At 36.8% G+C, this 26,567-nt stretch overlaps 5 protein-coding genes across 5 annotated transcripts in view; all 5 read left to right on the forward strand.

Annotated features, from left to right (window-relative positions):
* The first annotated feature begins 162 nt into the window (after positions 1–162).
* LOC133848945 (sushi, von Willebrand factor type A, EGF and pentraxin domain-containing protein 1) lies at positions 163–14,727 on the forward strand. The gene is given in 17 exon segments (XM_062284705.1): positions 163–389; positions 1,705–2,106; positions 5,493–5,755; positions 6,716–7,190; positions 7,293–7,445; positions 8,214–8,363; positions 8,429–8,605; positions 9,209–9,441; positions 9,443–9,505; positions 9,564–9,746; positions 9,748–9,973; positions 10,563–10,742; positions 10,806–10,932; positions 11,683–11,795; positions 11,997–12,350; positions 12,661–13,182; positions 13,583–14,727. Coding segments are annotated over 16 exon segments (3,543 nt in total). The 5' UTR covers positions 163–389; positions 1,705–1,916; the 3' UTR covers positions 13,717–14,727.
* On the forward strand, positions 14,653–18,023 carry LOC133848946 (uncharacterized). Its single transcript, XM_062284706.1, has 7 exons — positions 14,653–14,794; positions 14,858–14,961; positions 15,031–15,102; positions 15,462–16,101; positions 16,613–17,213; positions 17,275–17,461; positions 17,528–18,023. Exons 1-7 carry the CDS (start codon positions 14,704–14,706, stop codon positions 17,939–17,941), a joined length of 2,109 nt encoding a protein of 702 aa, XP_062140690.1. The 5' UTR covers positions 14,653–14,703; the 3' UTR covers positions 17,942–18,023.
* A 138-nt stretch (positions 18,024–18,161) lies between these two features.
* LOC133848947 (serine protease gd) lies at positions 18,162–21,319 on the forward strand. The gene is made up of 5 exons (XM_062284707.1): positions 18,162–18,851; positions 18,924–19,074; positions 19,136–19,325; positions 19,610–20,206; positions 20,460–21,319. Exons 1-5 carry the CDS (start codon positions 18,636–18,638, stop codon positions 20,986–20,988), a joined length of 1,683 nt encoding a protein of 560 aa, XP_062140691.1. The 5' UTR covers positions 18,162–18,635; the 3' UTR covers positions 20,989–21,319.
* A 28-nt stretch (positions 21,320–21,347) lies between these two features.
* On the forward strand, positions 21,348–22,542 carry LOC133848949 (protein twisted gastrulation). The gene has a single exon (XM_062284709.1). The coding sequence runs from the start codon at positions 21,384–21,386 to the stop codon at positions 22,107–22,109; it is 726 nt and encodes a 241-aa protein (XP_062140693.1). The 5' UTR covers positions 21,348–21,383; the 3' UTR covers positions 22,110–22,542.
* A 2,608-nt stretch (positions 22,543–25,150) lies between these two features.
* LOC133848950 (voltage-dependent calcium channel type A subunit alpha-1) overlaps positions 25,151–26,567 on the forward strand; it is a 62,357-nt gene continuing 60,940 nt past the window's right edge. The window contains 2 exon segments of the mRNA XM_062284710.1: positions 25,151–25,292; positions 25,358–25,594. Coding sequence (XP_062140694.1) covers positions 25,359–25,594 — 236 coding nt within the window. The 5' untranslated portion in view covers positions 25,151–25,292; position 25,358.

The following is a 26,567-nucleotide window of genomic DNA, read 5'->3' on the forward strand; positions in this document are numbered from 1 at the left end:
CCACAGCCACAGACCGACCCCAGCCGAGCGACCAAATGCGACCAGCGAAGCCGAGCGAGCCAACACAAAACGAGCATCCAGCGAAGCAAGCTAGCAGCCAATCAACAATATGGTGACGGCGACAGTGGTCGGTCCTCGGTCTTTTCGGTTGTCGTCGTCGTCGGTTGTCGGTTGTTGGTTGTTGGTTGTCGGTGCACACGCGCAGTGCTGCGAACTTCTGTAACTGAAACGCCAGCCAGCTAACAAAACCAGTTATAAGTCAACTTTCATTCCAAGCAGACGTGTCAGAAGTACGGATTGTATCGCATAGGATCGTGTTTTTCTGTTTTTGTGTGTTGTGTTTGGCAACAGCGAACTCCGTTCGAAATATATAGTGGTTATATGTATATGTATGTATGTATGGTATATGTACTTGTATGTTGTACATACTCTCTCGTCTGCATATCTACGATTGCTATACAATTGCATATATGTAGATTGCATTCGAAATACATACACACATGTGTATATTCACGTTCAAAGATAATGGTTAATTTTAAAAGTTGCTTTCCAAGCTTAAAAAACAAAAAAAAAACAAAAAAAAGCTACGCTTTTTGTTTCAAACTCTTTGGTTATTTCTTTTTCTGTTTTTGTTTTTGTGTGTGCACTGTTCCATGAGTGAATTAAGTAACAATAAACACAACACAACACAACACAACTTGAATTCCCACTCTCTGAGAGTGGTGACTGGAAAAAAAGCAGAAAATGTCCAGAAAGCGAAATCAATAGTTCTGACCATATTCATGACTCTACTCTATATACATTTAAATATGTATGTATGTGTGTATGTAAGCGTGTGACTTTGTATTTCTATGTATTCGATCGTACTATGCAAATAATTGAAATCGAGATCAGTTTCCAGTAGCTTTTGTGTGTGCGTTTGGTTGCCCCCAAAAAAGATCGGTGGAAAAAACAAACTTTTAAATTGTTTCGAGCGAATTGGACTTCATTTGGAGTCAATTAACACTTTATAAAATTTCTCGACGTTGGCTTAGTCTAGTGACGATCGTCCGCATAGTCTTTTTCCATATACGCACATACCTATGTATGTATGCATAGAGAGATGTACATCTGAAACCGCAGCCGCTCACTGATAATAAGTGAAATTTACACACTCTGTGTAACGGCGCTTAGAGAATACCAGTCTCCAAAATACAAAAAACAAACAAACTTAAGTCTGCTATTATAAATCACGACAACTGCTTCTAAGCGGGAATGTCACAGACCACGTTAAGAAACCAAAACTTGGGAGCCTTGAAATACACGAATTATAATAATGCATCATGTGGTTTATTCTTGTGAACAATACAAAAAACAACAGTCTATTCAAAAAACCGAAAACTTAACATGAGAAAACACATTGTACATTGTACGTTTTAGTTAATTATTTTTGTTTTTTTTTTTCGTTTCGTTTTCTTTACATATTTCAAAAGTCATTGTACGCGTATAGAGTGCATTTTAAAGATTACAGTATTTAATTTATGCAATCATATTCACATGCTTACACCCATTATACACGTACATACATGCATACATACATGTATGTATAGATAGTCATGAGATTATGTGGTGAAAATTCAATGTGAATGCCAAGTGAAAATCAAGTGATCAACAGTGGCTGCCATGCAACGTACAAGTAGTAAATTTAAATTTCATATATCATAGATAATACAATAATAATAATAATACATGTGTGGTATACATAACTAAAATAGAGAAGTGTTTGCATAAGTGTTAAGCAGCGGTGATGCTTAAGCTTCAGCTTCATAACTGCAACGAATAATAATCAAAAAGCCAATATAACATCAACAACAACAGCAACAACAACAGCAACAATAACAACAACAACTCGACAACTCGACAACTCGACAACAACAATGTTTGGCTTTTGCCACAAGTTATTGTTCATCTCAACAACACCTCGACTACTGGACTATAACAACAACAGCAGCAGCAACAACAGCAACATATGGCAGAGAGCCATGGCCTTTTCAAAGCATATGCATATTCAATTCATAATGCTTATAATGATGATGATGTCGCTGATTACAGCCGGAAATTGCCACAGTGAGTTCCTCCTTGCCTGCCTGACTGCCTGCCATGCAGGTTTATCGATAGCATTGATATTCGATATAGTACATATTTGCATATATAGTATCCACAACACATTCATAATTGCCCTGCTCCGGAAAATGTCTGATGCCGGTTACAACTATATGATACGATTATGATTGTTGCGGATTTCCACACACACTCACACTCACACACATGGCTGGTTTTTTGTTTGTCTTGTTTTTCTTCTCTCTGTTGCGACAATTGTATAATTGCCTCCAAACCCATTAGCAAATAAACGTTTTCATTTGCTGCTCACTTTGCCGGTCGAAATACCGTTAATAATGCAAAGCAAATATTTACGAAAAATCACATACCGAGTTCATCTGAATAAATGTGCTCCGAATAAAAACATGTCCATTAAAATGCACTCAAATATAAATATCTTCTATATATATATATGGCAAATTTATTTGTTGAGCTTAACAAATTAAGCTGCGTGTGATTAATTGTAGTTGTCGTTTTTAGTATTTTTGACAGTATTTTATACTGTATTAAACCGTTAGGAATGGTATCCATCGAGATCCCTATTTTAAACAGGAGTTCAAGGTTAAACCTTTTTCGCACTTTGTTCAATTGTCTTATTTTAGTATTTTTACAGTATTTTAAGCTGTATAAAACCATTAGGACTGTTATCGATCGATATCCCTATTTTGAACAGAAGTTCAAGGCTAAAACCTTTTTCTTACTTTGCGCATTTTGTATTAAGTATACGACTAGTGTCACTTTGAGTGTAGGCAAATCTTTTATTTATCGATTTGATAATAGGCTATTAAATCTTTTTATAGAATGTTATGCTTAATTGTCAAATGTATATTTGGACATACGTAGGAATACTTTCCAATTCTTTTCTTCGCTTCATTTTGTGGCTCAATTTGCAAATAAAATGCAATCACATTTGGTATTAAGCGAGTGAATGCTGAACTAGCAAACTGACTCCCGGATATGTTTATAGTATTCTTACATTAAAATAGCAGTTACGTTTCACTCCCGTTGCTCCCCCTCTGTATGTTGTTATCGAGCTTGGGCTTTAATAAAGCTTTTACATTTCATTTGTTGTTAGCAACTTTCAAGATTGCGTCCACCTACGTGAAATGTTTTCAAATGCGGTTGCTGTTTGCTGTTTGCTGTCGCCTGACGTTGTCATAACGGCATTTGAATTCAAGGCACCTTCCAATCGGGCAATGCGATCGCTTAACCGCCCTACTTACCCATATACGATGTTAGTTCCTCGAACTTTGCATTCTGCATGTCGTTTGTTGGCCCTCTCTCAACACAAAAAAAAAAAATAATAAACATAAATATGCACACACAGTGAATGCTTCAATGCTTTGCAGTAATTAAAATAATATTTATGAATAGAAAATAATAAGCTTGCAAGACTTTCATTTATTTACACACTCAATTCAGCAAATATCTGCAGCATAAATTCGTTTACATATTTTGTGTTTTTTTTGGAGGGTGGCAAGCATCGAGTTTGCAGGCAGTTACAATAAGATTTCGCCACTCCCTGATTGACTTTGTTCTCATGCACAAGAAACAAGTGACATATGCACTGGAACTTGAATGTATTGTACCTACAAACTACCCGCCGACTATATGTATATCATAAACACTGGTTAAACCGGATGAATGCTATTTAAGTGGCATACGAATAACTGCTTTTTATTTGACTCTTGGGCATAAATAACATCATCGAGCACACACACATTTTGCATGGGCTAAACAACAAAATAAGAAGAAAGAGAGAAAACCTGACATCAACCAAACAACCAGCTGCAACAGCGAAACAGCCACACAAAACATCATTGCGAAATATCACGAAAATGAATAAAATTCGCAGATCAGAATAAATTATAAATTTCTGCACATAACATATTCATTCATACACACACAGATACAGATACAGATACAGATGTTGACCCAAACACCTTTTGAGATCGATCAACAGAAACGAACGAACAAAGAAGAAAAACGAAAGTAAAAGATGTAAGAGGTCTCTCTGTCTGGTTTGCTTTGCTTTGGCTCTGCTGACCAATTTATTCTATTCGGAAGTGATTGGAGTTAGGATAAACCTAGTTCCCAGCTCTCTCAGCTGATGTTGTATGTATGTATATGCTGTCGAAATTATGCGCATAATTATCTTCATATACGAGTATTCCAACTCCTCCTAATGACGAACCGGTTAATAATTCTATGCGCACCACAACAACAACAACAACAAAAAAAAAGGAATGCCAGTTGCCAGTTTTATATGGGCGAAAGTGATATAAATAGATAAATGATTTTGCGCAACAACAAACGTATTTCTTTCAGGGTATCAGATTCGGGTTCTCTCTTCCTTTTCATTTCAAGTCTTTTTTTACTTTGGAGTATTACGAAAGAAAGCTGCTTGACCTATTTTTCATGTCGTAGCCCATAAAAATGCAGTGTGTGATTTTCGCCATCGAAAATTAATTAACAGCTCACGCTGATCATGAATACATATAGTATACGTTGCTGCCGGTTACATATATTTATTTTCCACACTAAGTTATAAAATTTGTAGCGTCTAGAGTTTTTTGTACACTTATTAAGCATATTCTAAGTGGTTTCTCAGAATTTCATTACGCTCGAATTATAAACTTGTTATTCAAGAAACAATGCCATGAAATCGAACGCGAACGCGAACGCAAACGCAGCTGCACCGTCTCCAGTTTCTTTCACAGCTTTGGTCACACTGGATTCTTTTGTGTGCTCTGTAGATAGAGGTAGCTCGACTGTAGTTTACAAACTTGCTGAGACTAGCTTTTTTTTTATTAAGTTCTCATAAACTTACTAATAGTAAACATTATAATTATTATATATTATATGATAGCATAAATTATAGTTGTCAGAGGTGTGTCTAAATTAACTCAAACTAAATCCCTTGCATTCGAATTCTATGTTGCTTCAGTCGTGATTCACATCGAACACAGATGTCCGTAACTTTCATACCTGTTTTGTTTGCCCTAAGGTGTGAGAATTATCTAGCGGATCAAACGCTTGAGCAAAAACCACTTAAAACTGTTGATGACAGAATTAATAGTCTCGCGATTATAACTAATGTTGTCCATGTTTTAGCCGTCGATATATAAATATAAACAAATGGTTAGAATTCTTTATCCTTCTCTACAAAATGTATAATTTTTAATAGCTTCACTTTCATACGCTAAATTAGCCATGTTGATCAAGTTATTAAACCAGATACTTTATCGTACTAACAAGCCGTCTAATTACGAACAAAAAAAAGCATTCGAAAGAGATGAAAATAAGTAAAAGTTTATACTAAAATATATACGTTGTTTCTTGTTTTTTTTCAGTCTGTGGTCCACCGGCTGTGCCGCTGAATGCCAAAGTACGTACGGTGAGTGGTGAAACTGGTATCTCGGAGGCTCATTACACATGCGATGCTGGCTACGAGCTGTTCGGTCCGTCAACGATCAAGTGTGACGCGACCGCCGGCTGGGAACGGGATCTGCCATTCTGTGGCGTCAATGTTGCTTACCGCAAGCCGGTTAATCAAAGCTCCTACACACGCAGCGGTCCTGCCAGCTATGCGAACGATGGCAAGCCTGGCAATAAGGTAATCATCTGATTAAAAAGTATATAAAACATTAGTTGCTTAAAAGCTTGTCATAGCATTCAAATTTCTATATTTATTTTCAATTCGTCATATATTCTTGGAATGAGCAACAATTGTTATCGAATTTTTATTTTATAGCAGTATTAATTTCATTTCTGTTTAAGCAAATAATATTTCAACCAGCACTTTTTGAACCCAGAATTTAATTTAAAGTAACAAAAAATAAGATATACATATATACTTTTTTTTTGGTTTTAGGAACCTTAACAAAATATGCAATACTACATTTAAGTAAATAAAAGTTTTGGACAGAAATAATATTTTTTAAAAACACATACATTTAACTGTTATAAATTATCTCTCCAATTAGTGTTTATAAAAGTATTTCCTAATTAATCGTGCAGGTCGCTACCACTGCTATTTCAAAAAAAAAAGCTGTACTATTTATGCTGTAAAATAAATCAGAAATTATTAGAATTTTCTAACATTGCATACATTTTATATGCTTTACTTATACACACATAATACAGTGAGAACTATCTAAAATATTGTGTGAATAAAGGAACAACATTCCTATACAAACTATTAAAAAGTCTTAAGAAAAGAGATTACCTAAGCAAGATATTCAAATAAAAGAGGCGTCTACTTATAAAGAATGTTGAATGTTTTCTTTTCGCTACAGACAAATAAAATGTAGCTTCAACTGTGTCAATGCTTTGGAATTTCATCTCCCAAAAATGTTCTTTTCAACCTAATAATCTTTAATATTTTAAGAACTATTAGCTTTTGAATTGTGTGAGGCTAAAAATTTATGTGAAACTTAACTGTCTAATAAATAAAATGTAGAAGTAAAAATATTAATTAAAAAAATTGATAAAGTTTATACTATTTGTAAGTCTTTAAAATCATATTTTAGTTCTATGCCATCTAAAGGTCAAACTTTATCTTTTTCGCTCTCAGAATCCCGATGGACAGGAGTGCTCGGAAACACAAAAGGAACCCTCGCCGTGGTGGCGAGTGGATCTCTTGACACCACAAACCGTGCACGTGGTCCGTATCACGACACGTGGCTGTTGTGGCCATCAGCCACTGCAAGATCTGGAGATTCGCGTGGGCAACAGCAGCGCAGATCTGCAACGGAATCCGCTGTGCGCCTGGTATCCGGGCACATTGGATGAGGGCGTCGTGAAGACGTTCACGTGTGCCAGGCCCTTGGTGGGTCAGTATGTGGCCATTCAGCTGGTCGGTGTCGAGGGCAGTCTGAGCCTCTGCGAGGTGGAGACATTCACCAACGATGAGTTCTCCGTCGATCGCTGTCTGAGCCCCAAAATCGGTGTCGATACCGTGGTGACAACATTCTCCAAGACATGCTACGACTTTCATATCACGAAAGGAGAAAGCTTCGAAAAAGCTCAAGCCATTTGCAAGCAAACAGGTAATTGTTTGTCTTCGATATATAGTAAACACAATATATAATATACATACATTTGTACATAATTAACAAATCTTAATGATGCTCATCTTCGTTTTGCTGCAGGCGGTAACTTGGTGCATGAGTTTCGAGGCGCAACAAGTCAATATATACTCTCGGAGTTAGAACGACGCAAGTCGGAACTGAAACCTCAATTGGTTTGGATTGGCGCACAAAAAGAGCCCGGCATCACATCGCGCACATGGAAATGGGTGAATGGTATGCAATCTCTTTATTAGTCAGCCCACTATGTAGTATATATATATATATAATGGAATGAAACAACAGCTCTTTGTGGTCTTACAGCTTCAGTTATTGTATGACGTAAGCATCCGCAAAAGTAATCTGAATAGGCAGAGTAAAGCTCACTTGAATTTATTTCGTTGCCATAAAGAGTTCAAAGAGCCAACAACAAATTACGAGTATTTGTTGGCCGGGTTTGAATAAACTTGCAAATATTTCAATTTTTAAACAGTTGGCAAACTATTGAAGTGTTATTCACCAGAGTACTTATTTTTAGTACACTTTTTCTGAGGCAGGAATCGATCTCTTTAGCATATTTTGGCAATTTAATATGATGATATATGTACATATGGTTACCATAAAGAATTCAAAGAGCCAACAACAAATCACGAGTATTTGTTGTTACAAGTATTTGTTGTTCGCAAATATTTGAATTGTTAAACAGTTGGCAAACTATTGAAGTGTTGTTCACCAAAGGACTTATTTTCAGCACTTTTTAGTACACTTTTTCTAAGACAGGAATCGATTTTGTAAGCATCTGTTGGCTGTAATTTTAAGTAGTTTTCTTATGTAGAAATCGATCTCTTCAGCAAACACTTAAAGATATAAATATTATTCTATCGTTAAATCACTTGGGAAACCAAATTATTTTGGTATCCCTAACAATTTCAATGTACAAATTTGGTCTCCCCTCTATGTCCGATACATGGCAATAAATCATGTTATGTTATTTTGCTTTTCTAGGTGAAGTTGTGCAGAAACCCGCCTGGGGTAAGGATCAGCCAAATAATTATAATGGCGAGCAGAACTGTGTTGTTTTCGATGGCGGACGGAATTGGCTCTGGAACGATGTTGGCTGCAATCTGGACTATCTGCATTTCATTTGCCAGCACTGTATGTACTCAGAGTTTGAATCCATTTCTATACATTAATTACATCCTTGTCGCATTAATTTGCAGCTCCTTTATCCTGTGGCTCGCCGGATGCGCAGCAGAACACAACAGTATTGCACAAGAAGTTCACATTGGGAGAGAAAATCCAATACGAGTGCCCAAAGGGACATTCGCTGATTGGCTTCGCTGAGCGCGAATGCAAACCCGATGGAGTCTGGAGCGGATCAGCGCCCACTTGCAAATGTAAGTTGTTATACTAGATGCTAGGCACGATTGCCACATTTCAAGGTAAAGTGGTACATTTCAACAAAAGCCGATACATCTACATAAGTAGATCCTTTCTTCTGAAATGGTTCATATAATGCAACTTCTGTATTTGTTCTTTCTTTCTTTCGTGAATTGAAGATCTACCAATTCATTCAGTTAAATATTTATTAAATTTGTACTAAAGCTGGTGCACTTTTGTAAGACAGGATTTTCCCATTATGGGTTAATTTTATCACATAATTTTACAATCAGTACATTTCAATAAAAAGTGGAACATTTTGTGAAAATATAAATTTATTAAATCCAATTTTTTTAATTAAAATTAGGTGTCGTAACACATTTCTCCCAAAGAGAAATAAGCTTTAAAATGCTTATTAGCTAATCAATTATTTAGTTAATAATATGTTTTAAGTGACAGCATATTAGACTCGGTCATTCCCAATAAAAACTTAACCTAAAGAAGTATTAAAATGTTGGCTAAATATAATTAAAAATAAAAGTTGGTACTCCTTTAGCCAATTATTTAATTTAAAACAATTTTGCAAACCCTTTATTTCATATCATTAACATTATTTGCAGACGTTGACTGCGGAGAATTGCCCGATCTGAAATTCGGTTCGATACATTTGTCAGAGGAGCGAACCAGCTACAGTGTTGTGGCCACATACAGTTGCCACGAGAATTACACGTTGATTGGCAACGAGAATCGAACATGCATGCTCGAAGGCTGGAGTGGCAAGCAGCCAGAGTGTTTGGTCGACTGGTGTCCAGATCCCCAGCAAATCACCGGTGGCAATGTGCGATTCACGGACAAAAAGAGCTGGCTCAACAGCCACGTATGTTTGCGAACCCGGCTATGTGCTTGTTGGCGAGGCGGTAAGTACAACGATTTTAAATAAAATATATTCAATTAACTAAATATTTCGATTTGTAGATCATTTCATGCGGATTGGGTGGCGAATGGTCGAGCAAAACGCCGTCTTGTCGCTTTGTCGACTGCGGTGCACCAGCTCGACCTGATCGAGGCATTTCGATATTGATCAACGGCACAACGACCGTCGATTCGATTGTGAAATATGAATGCGATGACGATCATTGGCTCGATGGACCCTCGGAAGTTGTATTGCACCAGAGATGGCAAGTGGTCAGGTGAAGCGCCCATCTGTGAGCTTGTCACATGCGAAACACCCCAAGTACCCGCCGGTTCCTTTGTCATTGGCTACGACTACAATGTGCACTCGAAAATACAATACAACTGTGATCCAGGTCACATAATGCATGGCACACCAGTGCTTGAGTGCTTGGACTCTGGCGACTGGAGCTCTGAGGCGCCCTTCTGCGAATGTAAGTTCTCTAACTGTCGACGGCAGTTCGGAATTTCTCTTCTATTCATCCATTTTTCAACTTCTGTATTAATAGGTTCATTACAGAAATCTTAACATAAGGCTACAAGTTCAAGCATTCAGAATTTTATCTGAAGAAGAAAGCTCATATAAAGCCTATAAGAAAGAAAGTCAATAGCCGATCTCATATTTATTCTCTTTTGACTTTTCCTTTCGACAATTCTAAAGTTCTTTTTAACGGATTGTAACAATTACGTCAGATTGTATATTGAAATTTTCTTTTTGTATCATTTCTTTGATGCTCTATAACACCTCGAAGCAAAAAGAAACCTCATCATAAGTTAGCAGAACAAATGTTTTCGGCAGTTATACATTTTGATTGTATATTTATTCACTCATAAATGTTATTAGTTATGTGCTTTGAATTTCTTTTTAACATACAGTAATAATTACCTTAAATACTAGCTTATAATCGATTGGATAGTACTTCTTTCTTCGCTTTTTGCAGCCAATCATAATCGAAATCTTTGCATAAATTAGCCTTGATTTTCAATTAAAATTCAAATAAATGCAAACCCTTCCTTTTACAGACATTGACTGTGGCCCCACACTGCCTATACCATATGGTAGCATGAAGTATGTGTCCAACACAACCTACGTTGGATCCGAGGTGGTATTTAGCTGCACGCAATCACACAAACTGAGCGGAGTTGTTAAACGCAAATGCCTCGAATCGGGCACTTGGAGCGATGCGCCGCCCAAATGCGAAGGTATGCTTGATGGATTGTATATCTTAATCAATATTTTCTTCACTAATTGAAATGTTACATTAGAAATTCGCTGTCATGAGCCACTGTTGCCATCGCATAGTCTGCTCTCAGTCACGGGCAACGATCGCATGTATGGACGCACTCTTATACGCACCGCAGAATCCATTCAGAATCCGGCACAAACATACAAGTGAGTTTTTTGGGAAATTCATATAAATATATTATTTTTTTTTATCAAATTTTGTTAAGTTATACGCACAGTTTTATGATCTTTGCGTGTCTGAATAGCATAGAAAATCAAGAAAGCTACAGTCAAGTTTGCCCTACTCTGAGACTGCCGCTTTTCAGTTTCGATAAAATCATATTTTTGCGAATATACCAAAAATATACTATATACTATTTGGTATATTGATATTTTACTACATTCAAAGTACAAAATATACAAAATTGTCAACCTAATATAAAGTCTTTTATACGGATATAAGAAATTCTTTATGATATATGAAATTCTTTATCCACACTGATTGACTGATCTAACAATGCTCAGCGCAAACACTAAAAATTAGTTTGACAAGTCGCTCGGGAGATTTTTTAATCAAAATTTTAATTAAATATAAAAAAATGTCATGTGGGATTGTATTTTTATTGCAAATATTTCAAAGAAGCGCACTAGAGAAATAGATAGATAGATAAATAGTTAGAGAACTTAGAAAAGCGATCACAATTTGATCGTTTCAAAATGGAGTAATAGATAGATAATAATCGTTGCATTGCAAATTACACAATAATATAATATTATTTAAATTTTGTAAATTCGTACTTTTTAAATGTAATAGAAATCCAAGGTACTTGAGTTTGGATAGTTACGAATTTTTGGCTATTAACGCTAATATTAATACTCTCTTGATAACATACATTTTGAATCATTTTTGCATTACAGAATTGGCGCTTTGGCCAAGTATCGTTGCGAGCGTGGCTATAAAATGGTGGGAGAAGCGTTGGCCACATGCACAGACAATGGACAATGGAGCGGCGTAATTCCGGAGTGTGTATGTAAGTAAAGAGATATGGTATTAGTATATGACATGGAAAACTGAAGCGACATATCGCATTTGTTAGCTTAACACAATTTCCAATTACCAACAATAAATATTAAGCGATAAAAACTTCTCAGCTATCAAATTGAATTTTCCCAAATCGAACTATCTTTAGTTTTACACAAATGTTTATATTTATTTTGAATTTCCATATTAGATGTGGAATGCGGTACACCTGAGAACATAGTGGACGGCAAAGTGACGCTGGCCACAAATGCAACGTACTATGGAGCCGCAGTGCTCTACGAATGCAATGTGAACTTCAAGTTGAACGGCGTCTCGAGACGTTTGTGCACCGAGCACGGCAATTGGAGTCATGAGGCACCAAAGTGCACCGAAGTCGTCTGCGATACTCCAACGTTGACTGACAGTTTGCTAGTGGAGGCGGGAACTCGTGCAGTGGGCTCCATGGCCACCTTCAGTTGTGCCAAGGGACGAATTCTGGTTGGCAACGATACTCGCACATGCCAAAAGAATGGAAAATGGACCGGCAAAAGTCCAAGCTGCAGACGTAAGTGTTCATGATTACATACCGAAAAAAAAGTGCAAAAATCAAGAAAACATTTTTGAATCATAATTGGACCCAGAAACTAAATTCTACAATCACAATAATTATAGATTGATCATTCTTAAAATAAGGAAGGTTATTGAAAGGTTTAAATTTGTGATTGGAACCGACATTTATTGTTTTATAGTATGAATTCATTTTTTTTAGATTAAGAAATTCTCAAACTCAAGGTTTTGATTTTTGTTTATAGAACGTAATTTTTCCATCCTAAGCATTACTATAAATGTGTATTAATTTGATTATTTATTGACAGCCGTGGACTGCGGTCGTCCATTGGCCATCGACAATGGTCGCGTCATTGTGGTCAACGACTCAACTTTATATGGAGGATCTGCCGAGTATCATTGCATTCCCAACTACAATCGCATAGGACAATATCTGCGCAAGTGCACCGAGGACGGTGCCTGGAGTGGCAAACAGCCGCACTGTGAATTGGCCACCGTCGAGGGACAGGAGAGCTCGGAGTTGGGCACAAGTGTGGCCATTGGTGCCACCATCATCATTGGACTGCTTGTGGTCGTCGGTCTTATTTTCTTGTATCGCAATAAGGCAAGACCTGTTAAGAATACTGAGAATATTCAAGCGGCTGAAACGAAGGATGAACGCAACGCTGCTGTCATGTCATATTCCACACTCGAGGCCAACAATCGAATGAATACGTATAACAATAATTCCACCGCGACTTTTAACACGTTCCAAGGCGGATCGGCAGGCGGACGAGGCGCCAGCAACAATAATAATAATGCCGATAGTGAGCAAATGAATAATCGCTCCGGTAAGTGAAAGACTTCATTAATTGACTTGTTATATAGAAAAAAGTTGTTTAAGCTATGAGGCTGAAAATTTGCACACCAAATTGAAAAGCGATTAATAATGAGTCCAAAAATTTAATAATTCTGATAAAAAAAAAATATATTTACCAAATTAAAAATGTATATAGAATATCAAGTGAATAAGGCCGTGTTTAAAATTTATGACAAATCTTTCAGTTATAACATAGTCCTCATGGACTCACTGACTGATTGGTAAATGCTAGAAGGATAAAATCTCTACACAATACAAATTTATGATATTTCATCCTGTAATTAGTCTAGGTTTTTCAAAATTACTTCTCTAACTTTGACAAATTGAAATATTTACATTTAATAAATCTTTTATACTATTTATATTTGCAGAAAACATTTACGACCAAATACCAAATGAACAGTTTTACGATGCACCCTACGAGATGCGAACGAATGATGAGGTCTACGAACCCGAACCAGTATCCAGTAATGTGATCACAATAAATGGCATTTCTGTGCGATGAAAAACAGAGAAGCATGCAAATTCCCGAGATTGAGCGGGTTCAATTAATTGATCGATCAATCGATTGATCGATCAATGTTAATTTGTGTTTATAAATGTGTATAGTAATTTTAGAAAAGGACATAAGTAATTCGTAGTTAAAAGCAACAAATTATCGCCAGCTGTCCACGCTTCATACTCAAATACTATGTTTATTCATATGTGTATATGTATATATATAGTAGATGCATTCATATGTAGAATATACTAATCGTATGCATACACACACACACACACGTAGTATAATGGTTGAGTGTGATCACGTACTGATTTCTTAAAAACAACAAACAAAACAAAACAAAACAAAAATCAACTCCTTTTTTTTAAAGTTGAACATGGAAATTAAGTCACGAGGCCACTAAATTAAAACAAAAAGAAATTAGAGCACGATTTCCGTTCCATGTTTTCTTCCTTAATTATTTTTTTTTTTTATAATTATTATGTATTATATAAAATGTGTATGTATGTATAATCAGAATGTAATATTTTGTTATGCAATGTGTAAGTACTCGTTAATGCTTAAGTAAAAAGAACATGTTTTACTTAAATAAATATGTGGTTAACTAATTTATTATGATTAACATAAACTGCGCCTATTTATTCATTCATATTTACTGCGGGATCTTTTCTTAAGGGTTTTCAAATTTGCAATGCTATCAAAATGAAACAAAAAGAAAAATCAATCAAAACAAAAAAATCAACTTGTCTTATTAGGATATCTTGTAGTCGAGTATTCTCTGCCAATTTATTTGCCCCATAATTTTCAACTCTTTGTTTGATCAATAGTTCCTTGAGAAATGTGTTGCCTAGAGCATAAGCAATAGTTGAGTACACAAATTCAATTATGCAACATTTTAACAAAATTTCGGTCATTTTATTAAAATTGTAATATTGAAAGTTTGGATTTTAAATTGCATACGTATGAATCAAATTATAAACGCTAAAAACAATGGCCAGAAAAGGAGGAGCACAACAGTTACAGACTGAAATTAAGACTGACGATGAATTGGAAAAGTTTTTAACTCGTCCTGGATTGCTAAGTAATATAATATTTGCATAATTATTAGAATTATTAGGATCTTCAATATGCCATTCACTTGTAGTTTTGGAAGTCTATTCAGAATGGTGTGGACCATGCCTGGGACTACTTGGCACATTGCGACGAGTTAAACTTGAAATGGGTGGCGATAACTTGCAGCTGGCAACAGTATGTAGTCATAGAAAATTAACAAAAATGATCTATCGGTTGAATCGCTAATCAAATTCATAATCTTAGTGCCGCGCAGATACAATAACATCTTTAAAGCGTTTCTACAAAAAGAGCGAACCCACTTGGCTATTTGTTACAGTAAGTCTTGAAATCTTTGTATTTGTATTTATATTTTTACCCATAAAAAAAAGACTTAAAACTTGTGTAAACATACAGTGATCTAAAAGCTAAACTTTGGATTTGTAGTACGCGATCTTGCCTTTTAAAGCATTGCTTTTCATTTGCTTAATTATGGAAAAATATATTCTTTTTTCTGATTAGTACATACGGAAGTATAGTATATAATGCTAATAATACAGTTGGATAAACGTAAACTAACTTTATATAAAATTTGTTAAATTTATATAATTTTTAGCCTGTTTTTGTTATTGTAATTATCTCAGAGTTTCACGTTTTCAACTATTTTATAATTCAATGAATCCTCATACTATATTTAGAATGGTCGGGCTGTTAATCTATTTTTCGGAGCTGACGCTCCAAAGTTAGTGGATTTGATAGTGAAAGAACTGGAGAAGGCATCACTAACCACATCGCGACCAACTTATAACATAGGCGATCTTCAGCCCATTGAGGCTGAAGCTTTGCGTATCAAAACGGAGGCTCTACAAAAAGCCGAACGTGCTGAATTTGAAAAGAAAGAGAAAAAGCGTCTCGATTATCTGATGCGTTGCACCGATGTGATAATGGAAAACTTGCCGGATATTGGCGTCACAGTCTTTGGACCACAAGTATCTCGAGATATGTTCAAGAAGCTATCTGAACCCGCCGAGCATCTGAAAATGCAATGCAAAGATCGCAAATATCTTGAAGTGTCGACAGCCGATTTCGATGTGGTTAACTTTGCCTGCAAGAATCCTTTATCACCCGATATTATTGAGCAGTTGAATGGCAAAGAGTTGCTCATGTGCTTCTGGAAGATCGACGAGTCAGCGGGTGCCATAACTAATGTGCTAGCCCAATATGCCCACGAGCTGACAAAGGAGAGAGTTGCGCCGCCCGATGATGAAATCAATGTTCCGCATCCGATTCCACCCATTATAGCGCCCCTGAAGATTAAATTCGAGGTCGAAGTGGAAGGTATGTATGCACTTTGGTTCGATTTAACAGTTAAATATTGACCGCTTTTTGAGAAGTTCTTGCTAGTTTCTAATGCCGGTTACTTCTGATAAGATAATGCATATAGATCATATTAAAAGTTATCGCAAATTTAAGATTAAACATACATACATATATATAAAACACATTCTATATAACTAATTCAGAGATTATAAAAAAATATATTATTTCTAGAAAAGGGCTCGATGTTTAATACACATTCGAAATGAAGAAAATTCAATGATTTTAAAATTACTTGAATCAATCGGTTTATGTTTGTTTTTATATCCAAATAATATTATTTATTAGAGTCTTTGTGGAAATTTATAGACAACTTTTCATTTAAATAATAAATATTTGAAGATAGATTAAAAATTCTCTCAAATTATTAAAAAAAAAACTTAAATTATATTTTCTGAAAAGTTTTGAGCTTTTATTGTAGAAAAAAGGATTATATCTGATTATTTCACTTATTTCCATTTCCTTCCCATAGATGGTGAAGTCTGGGTGGAAGAAGTGAGTTCCGAGGAGGAAGCCAGAAAAGCCGCCGAGCGCAAGCTGGCCGAAAAGAAATCCGTCACTCAAATGCACGACGAAACGCGTGGCAAGGATCAGGACGGCGCCGAAGACATTGATGAAGAGGAGGGCACCGAGGAGGAGGAAGTGGTGCAAACGGCACAGCCAGTGGCGACGAGCATGGGCTTCGACATTGACATGGGACTCGATGTCGATGCCGTCGTCAGCGAAGAGGAGATGGTCGAGGAGGAAGAGGAGCCTCCGAAGCCATTGACGCGGACGAAACGCGTCAAGATTCCCCCAATTTGGGTGGCAAACAATCGTCGCACTCACGCTGCCCTGATCTTAGTGTTCTTCCGCGGCCAAACCGGCGGATTCTTGCCACCAGATCCGCCACCAGAGCCGCCGCACGTTGTGATGGCATTCGAGGCGAATAAACGTGACGATATCATGGAGGTGGTCGATGGAGTTCGAGAAGATGTGCCGCAATATGGTTTCTTTACCAACGATACGCCTGGTGAGGCCAAACTGATAACCAACTCCATATACAAATATGATGAGCTAAAGGATTCAACGCCGTAAGTCACCAAAGATGATGATATAATCGTGATATATAATAATATTTGTATTCATTTTCAGCAACGATCGATTTGTGCTTAAAGTGAACAAAGTTCAGTCCTATACTATGCTGTCGTTGGTACAATTCGAACCCACTTATTGTAGTAATGATGTTAACGTCGGTCGCACGGATGCCCTCAAGTTCTTCCCAGAAGATTATAAAGTCGATGAGGAAATTCCAGCGGATGAGAAGAGGACACCCAAGAAGGTAAAGATATACAATGGTTACCTTATTTTTCGATTGATTATGCAATGATCCCTCTATAATCCATAGAAGAAGAAGACACCAGCCACAGTCGAGCCTGTCGAAGAACCAGCTGGATCACGTAAGCCGTCCCTGGATCAAAGCAAATCCGCTGAAGTTCCCGCTGAGGCAGCCATCGAAGAAGCACCCAAAGCATCTGAAGGTCAAGAGCCGCCGGGCGAGGCAGCTACGGCAGAGGGGCAACCGCCGACTGAAGCAGCAGCTGCAGTCGCCGATCCAGCTGCTGCTGCTGCTGCCGAAGCCGAGGGTGAAGCAGCACCTGTCACTGGCGAAGCTGGCGCAGCAGAGCAGCCAGCACCCAAAGAGGAGACACCCGCAGCAGCTGAGCCAGCAGCTGAAGCACCCGCAGCTGACACTGCTGCGCCTGCGGCTGAAGAAGCCAGCCCTGCAGCGGCGCCAGCTGAACCGGTTGCAGCGGAGTAGACTGTTAACGTATGTGTAAATATGTGCCATTTATTTAAAAAGTTCGATCGAAATAAAATTAAGCGTCCTTTTTCTCGGATAATTGAGCAATTTTCTTTAATTATACACACGCGCATAGCACAACTTAAACAATATTTGTTAGAAATGCAATAAGTAATTTTGCAATTACAACCGATTGAAATGACGCTGTCAAAATGTAAACAAAAAACAGCTGATTGCATAGAGTTGCGGTATTGCAAAAATGAGCTGCTTCAACACTGCTCTTGCAAATATCGATAGATGATCGAAACGGAAGCAATTAACGAATTATCGAAATGACAAGCAGAAATTTACAAGCAATTGAACTAATTTCTTTGCTTAAATTTTATACATGAAAAGGCCAGCACTAAACAATAAAATGGATAAGCAAAAGAAGTTGTATTGTGACAAAAAAGGTTCAGCTCATTAACTGCATTTAGTATTTCGCAGGACAGTGTTGTCCTTGTTGTCAGCTGTTTTGACGCGAAAGTCACATTGGATGGAAACACTTAAAAAAATACTGCGCGGTGAAAATGCATTATAAAATGTAAACAAAAATTACTGCAGCTTTTTAAAAACATTGCACTTCAATCTGTATATTTAAAAGTGTGTTTTTCTTGAACTCTAAGTGAATGTGAAACGAAAGCAAAGCGGAACAGAATAGAGAAGTGATGAAATGATGAAATTGTATCTTACAACAATAATACTTTTATGCTGTGAGCAATTCGCCAAAATCACCACTGCCCAAGGAATGCCAATAAGTCCGTGTCCCAAAATGTTTCAATATCGCTTCGATGGTGTCGAATGGTTTGGTTTAATAGCGGTACGAAATCCCGAGGTACACGGCCTCCAACTCCGCGTAATCCTTTCGATGCGCGGCAAGCCAACAACAGTAAGCAAAGTCCAGTTATAAACATATGTACTATATTCTGATTCCTATTAATTCATTATACATTTTCTCCAGAACTATCTTGGCGAAATTGAGCTGCTTACTCGCGGTCAATTTACAAGTAATGCGCCTGTTCTATATAAAATTCGCTTTCCCAAACATCATTTTCCTCCCAAACTCGTTCTCATCTCAACAAATAATCGCGTTATTTGTTTTGGTTCTGCCGGTATTATAATCACAATAATCTCACCTAAAGAGCGAAATTATAATCGATTTCTTTTTTGCAGATCATAGCATCTTTATGACACAAATTCAACTGGAGCATACGCGAAAACTTTCATTCATACCCGACAAGAAAACATCAAGCCTGATTGTTCCTTCTGGGGGGAATTTGGAATCCGAAATGGCAGTTGGTAAGGAGATGCCAGCGAATCATGAGTTTGGCTCTAAACAACTGCCTCACATCCAGTTTAAGAAGTATGCATCTGGATTGTGGTCGGTTTTCAGTACAATTTGCACTTCTTATATTGTCTTTATATATCGTAGCATAAATTGAACATTTTTTGATCAGAATATCTTCAACAAATATTAATAGATTTGTACATAGAAAATTAATCTATCCAAAAAAGATAATCACAGCTGGGTCTGACATTTTAGACTATAACTTTAAGTACTCACAATATAACAGAGAAAATAATATTTCAAACAAATTCAAATACAATTTAAAATGTAATTAACGCAACGTTATATCTCTATTACAGAAAACCATTTCATTCGCCTGTTGAAATTTGCGGCAAGATTGATAGAAGTCTTGACTTTCGATTACCCAAAAGTGATTTGAATGATGAGTCCAGATTCACCAGCTCAGACACCAGCGTCGGTGACACTAATCGATCGCAGTCACAATCTCCCATTTTCGTTTCGCCCGGCGATTATGACTATGATGGTGAGAACGTTTTGGATGAGGTCGAAGTGGATGCGGATGACTCGGTAATATTCATTGATGATCCACCCACGACGACGACTAGTAAAACGCTGCCATCGCTGACACGTGGAGCTTGGCCATGGTTAGCGGCAATATATGTGAACAATATCACATCATTGGACTTTCAATGCTGTGGCACGCTCGTTTCGTCACGCGTTGTCATCAGTTCGGCGCATTGCTTTCAAATGTTCAAGCATCGTTTAACGGCAAATGAGGTGCTTGTCTTTCTGGGCAGACATAATCTCAAAAACTGGAACGAAGAGGGCTCTTTGGCAGCGCCCGTCGACAGCATCTACATACACTCCGACTACAATCAACAGATCAGTGACTACGACGCGGATATCGCTGTCCTCGTACTTAAGGATGAAGTGCGGTAATTACGTTTACATTTCTAAGAAATTTGATCATTAATCGTATAATTTATTACTTTTGAATTTGAAAATCTTTTATTATGAAAGTATGTATTGTTAACTACCGATAGTATACTTTTAATAATGAATACTACCGATAGTGAACGCGATAGTTTACTTACGTCTTTATTATCTATCGATAGTACGAGTCTGGCATCGATTTATACTTCTCACCACTTCTGTGTCTTTACTAAATTTACATTTCTTAACACCCAGATTCAACACCTTCATACAACCAGTCTGCCTTTGGTCCGGTTCCAGCAAGACGGAATACATTGTGGGCGAGCATGGCATTGTGATTGGCTGGAGTTTTGATAGGAGTGCAGCAAATGCAACGAAACACAATTCCGAATTAACCGATACGTCAAACAACGAAGCGGATGCTAACAACAGCAAACCAAAGGTGCTCAAAGCACCCATCGTTTCCAATGAGGTCTGCGTCAAGGCAAACGCTGACTTCAAAAGCCTGCTGTCCAGCCGAACATTCTGCGCCGGCGTCATGGTGGACACGAGCACTCAGAGGCAAGGTGGACGTGCCATACACTCGGGTATTTCGGGAGCTGGATTAATGATCATGAAGAACAATCGCTGGATGCTTCGTGGCACTGTTTCAGCTGCATTGCCTTCGGGTCGGAAGAGATCACCATCCGGCAACAATGATGCTGAACATTGTTGTGGTGATCAATATTTAATTTACGCAGACGTTGCAAAGTTCATCGATTGGATAATGGCCTTTATTATATAGTGTGAATTTATTGAATTGAATTTTGAATTTGCGAATACTACGTATGTATGTATGTATTATGTATGTGCTGTGATAACTCTAATTGAATATGTAACTGCAAGTTGTCAACGTGCTGGAATTATTCTAAGCTATTCTACCTAAGATTACCTAAAATGGCGGATTTATGTGTATATTTTTATTGCAGTGCCTACCATAAAACTAACGCTTAACTTATTTTAAATTGCTTTTATGACAGGCTCAATACAGTCGACTACCTAACATGATTAGTTTGTTGGGTTTGTGGGTTTTATGCCTGGGCTGACTGACCGACTCGCTGACTCTCTGAACGCCTCCTTTGCTTATAAAGGACACTTGTTACGGAGATTGCATCATTATTGAACGAGACGTTGTTGAGAATGCTGCGTTTTTCTGTGCTGCTCTTCTTCATCGGTGTTTCACTTGTGACCGCCAATGATGATGGTTGCAACGAGATGGTCTGTGGATCGGTGGTCTCAAAGTGTTTGCTTACGCAGAGCTGTCAGTGTAGACTGAACGATTGCCACTGCTGCAAGGACTGCCACAATTGTCTGGGCGAACTGTACACAGAGTGTTGTGGCTGCCTCGATATGTGTCCCAAGCACAAGGACGTGCAGAGTTCGATGACGCCGCGATCGGAGATTGGCGATGTCGAAGGCGTTCCCGAATTATTCGATACCCTGACGGCCGAGGATGATGAACAATGGTCCACCATTCGTATGCCAATGCGAGCGGGCGTTAAGCAGCGCCTGGAGGGAGGAGGATCGGATTTCTTCAATCAACCCACTGGCGGCAGTGCTAACTGTACCGTTATCTATGTGAACACCTGTGTGAGATCGAACAAATGCAAGGAGCAGTGTGAGAGTATGGGAGCCAATAGCTATCGCTGGTTCCACGACGGTTGCTGCGAATGTGTGGGCGCTCAGTGTCTCAATTATGGCATCAACGAGAGTCGCTGCAGCGAGTGTCCGGAGGATCAGGATCTTTTGCTCACTGATGATGCTGCTCATTGGGAGGCGGAACAGGATCTGGAGCGTCTTTTTGGCCTTGAGGACGATGGGCCTAATGATATGTGGGACTATGGCGAGAACGATGATATGATGTAGATTCTAGTAAAGTAACTTAGTAAACTGTATATATTTATGTAAGTTCATTTTTTTTTAAAGTGTCAAATAAATTATCAATTGCATCTAAATTTTACTATATTATTTATTATTTGTAAATTGTCGAGGGAATAGATACAAATTCTCTCATATCGATTTCAAATATAACGGGCATAGCTTTGAATGGCTACATTTCATACTATTTATCGAAATCTATCGAGCTTACAAAGTAATCGTTTTATGTTTTCATTGTTGACCGCCCAAGCTCGCTGAATTCCCCACATCGCGCAATGGTGAAATAATTGCAAACAGACGGCAGCACCGATAAGTTATCGATAGTTTCATTTTGGGCCGACGTTATTGTAGCGGAAAGTGAAATCAGCTGCTTCAAAAAGTAAAAACATTACGCGCGGGATGCAATAAAAACTGTGTATATTTGTGTGTGATAAATAAAATACAAAACAATACGAATTTTGAAATATCGCCTCTACAAACAAAACAGTTGGGTAAGCTGCAAAAATGTACATACATATATGTAAAATAAAACACATGTATGTGGCTATATACATATGTATATGTATGTATGTACATATTTACATACTTACTGTATATAAAAGTGCATTATTGGTAATACTGTATGTAGATATGAATATACATACATATGTGTGTATTTAATATCAGCTTTTTAATAGTAGCTTTTTAATAAACATGAAATTTAGCTCTTAATTGGTTGCGCAAAAAGACTCCTAAAATCTGTAAACAAAATCAGATCACATGCAGGCCCATTGAATAGAGAGAGCTAGAAAACTATGGTGTTTTCGCCACGCATTTTTCGGCTTCATTATGCTCGTGCCTTTTGCGTACCCTTTCGTTGCGACACTTCATGTGCATGTGTGTGTGTGTGTCTTCTAGATTGTCTATGACATAGACTCTATGTGTTTGCATGCATGCTAGAGTGTGTCATCACTTGCCTATGATCATGCGGCGATGCATTCAAACTTCCTGTTCTCACTTTCTCACTCACAATATCCCTTTCTGTTTTGTTCTCGTTTACCGACACTCACTCGTAAGTGTCCCCAAATTTGTTGTTGTTGTTGAGCCGAAAGCTAAAAGCGAAGAGTGCAAAAGGAAATTAAAAGTCATTGGCTTGCTGTACTGTATGCTTGGACATTTTAAGGAAATTCTAAACCTGAGTCAGGTTGGGCTCCTATGCAAAAGTACCTTGGTATAAATGTGCGTACATTTGAACATATGGAAGTACGTATACATATGTACATATGTATATACAACAATGAACACTAGGCGCACAAATGTACATATATTACAGACTGAAAAACGAATATAACCATATAATCAGGTAGCTTATCTAATTACTATTTTATTATTAGTATTGAAATTTCAACTTTGAATGCTTAAAGTACATTTTGTTTGGTTTGAATTTAGATGTTGAAGCCTATTTAATTGTACACCTTTAATTTAGACAATGCTGCTTACCTTAAAGGTGAATGTATTGCGCATATGCTGGATGCTATCGAGCACGTCATCATCATCTGCTATCGCTGCTATCACAATTAGCTTCGTACTTACGTGTGTGCGTTGTACATGCGCATATCTGTTATCTAACTACTCGTATCTTGGCTAGCTGAGGCATAACGGAACACAACAGGACAGAAGAGTGTTTGCCTAGCTGGCAAATTTGCTAGCTGGAATCAGTATTCTTCTAAAGGTGACAGCGACAGCGTCAGATTTATCACAAACACGCAAGTTTCAAGACTGCAATAAATCCGAAATTGAATTGGTGTAGTGTATTTTTCAACAAAAGTGATACAGATCTACTCAGGCTCGTCAGAAATAAAGTGTGCACAAAAGGCAAAAGGATTCAGCATCAATAGCAGAATTAATATTCAAAAATCTTTCTCTCTGTCAAACCCCGTCAGCCTCATTCATTTTTAAAAGTAAAGAAAACAATATTTTTGTACACCATTTTGTTTTGTTTTAGAAAATCTATATGATGTGCATAAATTTAACAATCGCAATTTATTATTCAATAAAAACAAACATTTTCTATTCAATATTAAAACGATCAACAAAGACATATAAAAAATAGACTCAAAACTAAATTCAAACTCAAAATTTTGATCAAAAGTAAAAGATTTAACAAGTAGTATAAAAAAGTTATTTAAGTTTCTATAATTTCTAAAATTGCCAAAAAGAACACATTTGCTGGCAAAACAGTCAAAATTTGAAACAATTAATTCATACATTTAAATTCTACTCCTATTTTTATTGTACATTCTTTTTTAATTAATTTTAATTTATTTAAAGGTGTACACATTTTATAAAAAATATACGGAATCAATTATTTAATAAAATAAATAATAAACATAATTAAAAGTTTTTCTGTGATTACGTTACATTGCCACAAAAATAAGTTTAAAAGAAACTACTAAATAACAAAAATAAACAGATATAAAAAAAAGTGCCATTATAAAAATAAAAGATTCAGATAGTCCACTAAAAAATGTTTTTTTTTTATATATTTTTAAACGTGAACCAATTTTGTGAACAGTGCATCAAGTATTTAATCGCAAAAATAAATTAAATTACATTACATGCTTTCAGTGCTACATTACAAAATGTAGTTAAAAAAAAAAAAAACAACAATCTGAATAAATATAAATATTACCATTTTATAACTGAAGTTCTTTATATAGTGTTTTTTTTTCAAATATTTTTTAAAGTGAACAAATTTTATGAAAAGTGTTATCAAATAATTAAACGTCTTTAAATATTTTCAAGTGCTGCATTTCAAAAATAAGTTTATATTTGTAAAAAATTTAAAAAATGTATCATTTTGTAAATAAGAGAATTGAAGTTCTTTAAACAGTGATTTTTTTTTTAATATTATTTAAAGTGTACAAATTTTGTGAAAGTTGCACGATGATATTTAAATAGTTTTCATTTCGGAAGAAAGAGTTCCAATATATCAACGCAGAAGAAATGTATTAGTTTTTATAATGTACCTTTATGTACAACCACAACGAATATAAAATGCAAGTGATGGTGAATTCAACGCGTAACTTTATGAAGGTGGATAAATCCACGACTGCGTCTGCGACTACGAATACAACTATATATTGTGATCGGTCTCGGAAAAAGCTGTTGCAATAACGATAACGATAAGCAGTAAGCGTGAATTCTCTTAATTAAGCATTCATAAGCATTCGTGACGCTCGATTCTATATCATCAGAATGCTGGGTGGAGTGGGAGTCCGACGCAGAAGAAGCTCGTCACCGATGACGCGCTTAACGAATTCGAACGTATTTAGCTTGGATGACAACATTGCTATCATTGGAGATGGCATCACCCGGAGTTGTGGACCTTCCTCCGGCCCGCCGTCGACTGGCAAGCTAAGGCACTCAGCCACAGGCAGAGCCAATGAGAGTTTTCCATTAGTTCAGACACGTCTCAACTTGGGTGATATAATGTGAGTATTCATGCATATCATTGGCAATATATCAACATGTAGAAGTAGCCCCATGGTTTTTATGTCTTCTGTCTAGAAGAGTGTGCCAAAAATAATTCGAGCATCTAAGTTCATGGTAAAAATGGCAACATTTTAATGAAAAAACTGTGTTGGATTTTTCATTTAAAAAATTCACAGTTGAACAAATAACTTGTTTAATAGCTAATTGTATACAATATCATAAGTGAAGATTTAAGGTTCAACTGAAAGCTAGCCGCTTTACTAATGTTGACAGTTGTTGACATCTACGGTAATATTCACACGAAAAAAATGAAAAACGTGGCTAAATTGTATGTTGAATATATTTCAGTAGGCATTGCTAATATTCCAATTCTTGAGTAATTGAAAAAATAACATAATTTCAATTCAATAAAAATTAATATTTCATGTAAAGTAATTTGATCTACAAAATCGAAAATAATTGCCTAGTTTTCGGCGCAGATCATCTTTATTCGATTATAAGGTTGTCCCTTGGTTCGATTATATTTTAATCCTAAATTGAAATGTATCCTAAGTCTTAGTATGGGCTAGTCAATAGAAGATATAATACTTAGATTTATTACACATGTTCGAAGCATTCTTCACTCTATTCCAATATAAATACTAAACACTTAAGTTTAATAATTGCGCCCTTATCGCGGAAGTTTTACGCCACTCGCATCCAGATGGCGTCTCGCCACTTGCAACCCTGAGCGAAAGCGATGAACACATCGATAAGAGTTGAGTTGCCAATTGCCAAACTTGTGCTTTGACACTTGGTCGCACAGTGCTGAGACAGCCGAAAGCTTACGCATGGGGGATGAAAAGCACTGCATAAAGCTCTCAGCTTTATCGTTAGTCAAGAGAGTGCAATAAAATAAAAAAAACGACTGCGACAAACATCACAAAAAGTTGGGCAGGACACACGGCTATAATTAGAGTTAAATATACAAAA

This window comes from Drosophila sulfurigaster, chromosome X, assembly GCF_023558435.1.
Source record: "Drosophila sulfurigaster albostrigata strain 15112-1811.04 chromosome X, ASM2355843v2, whole genome shotgun sequence".
NCBI lineage: Eukaryota > Metazoa > Arthropoda > Insecta > Diptera > Drosophilidae > Drosophila > Drosophila sulfurigaster.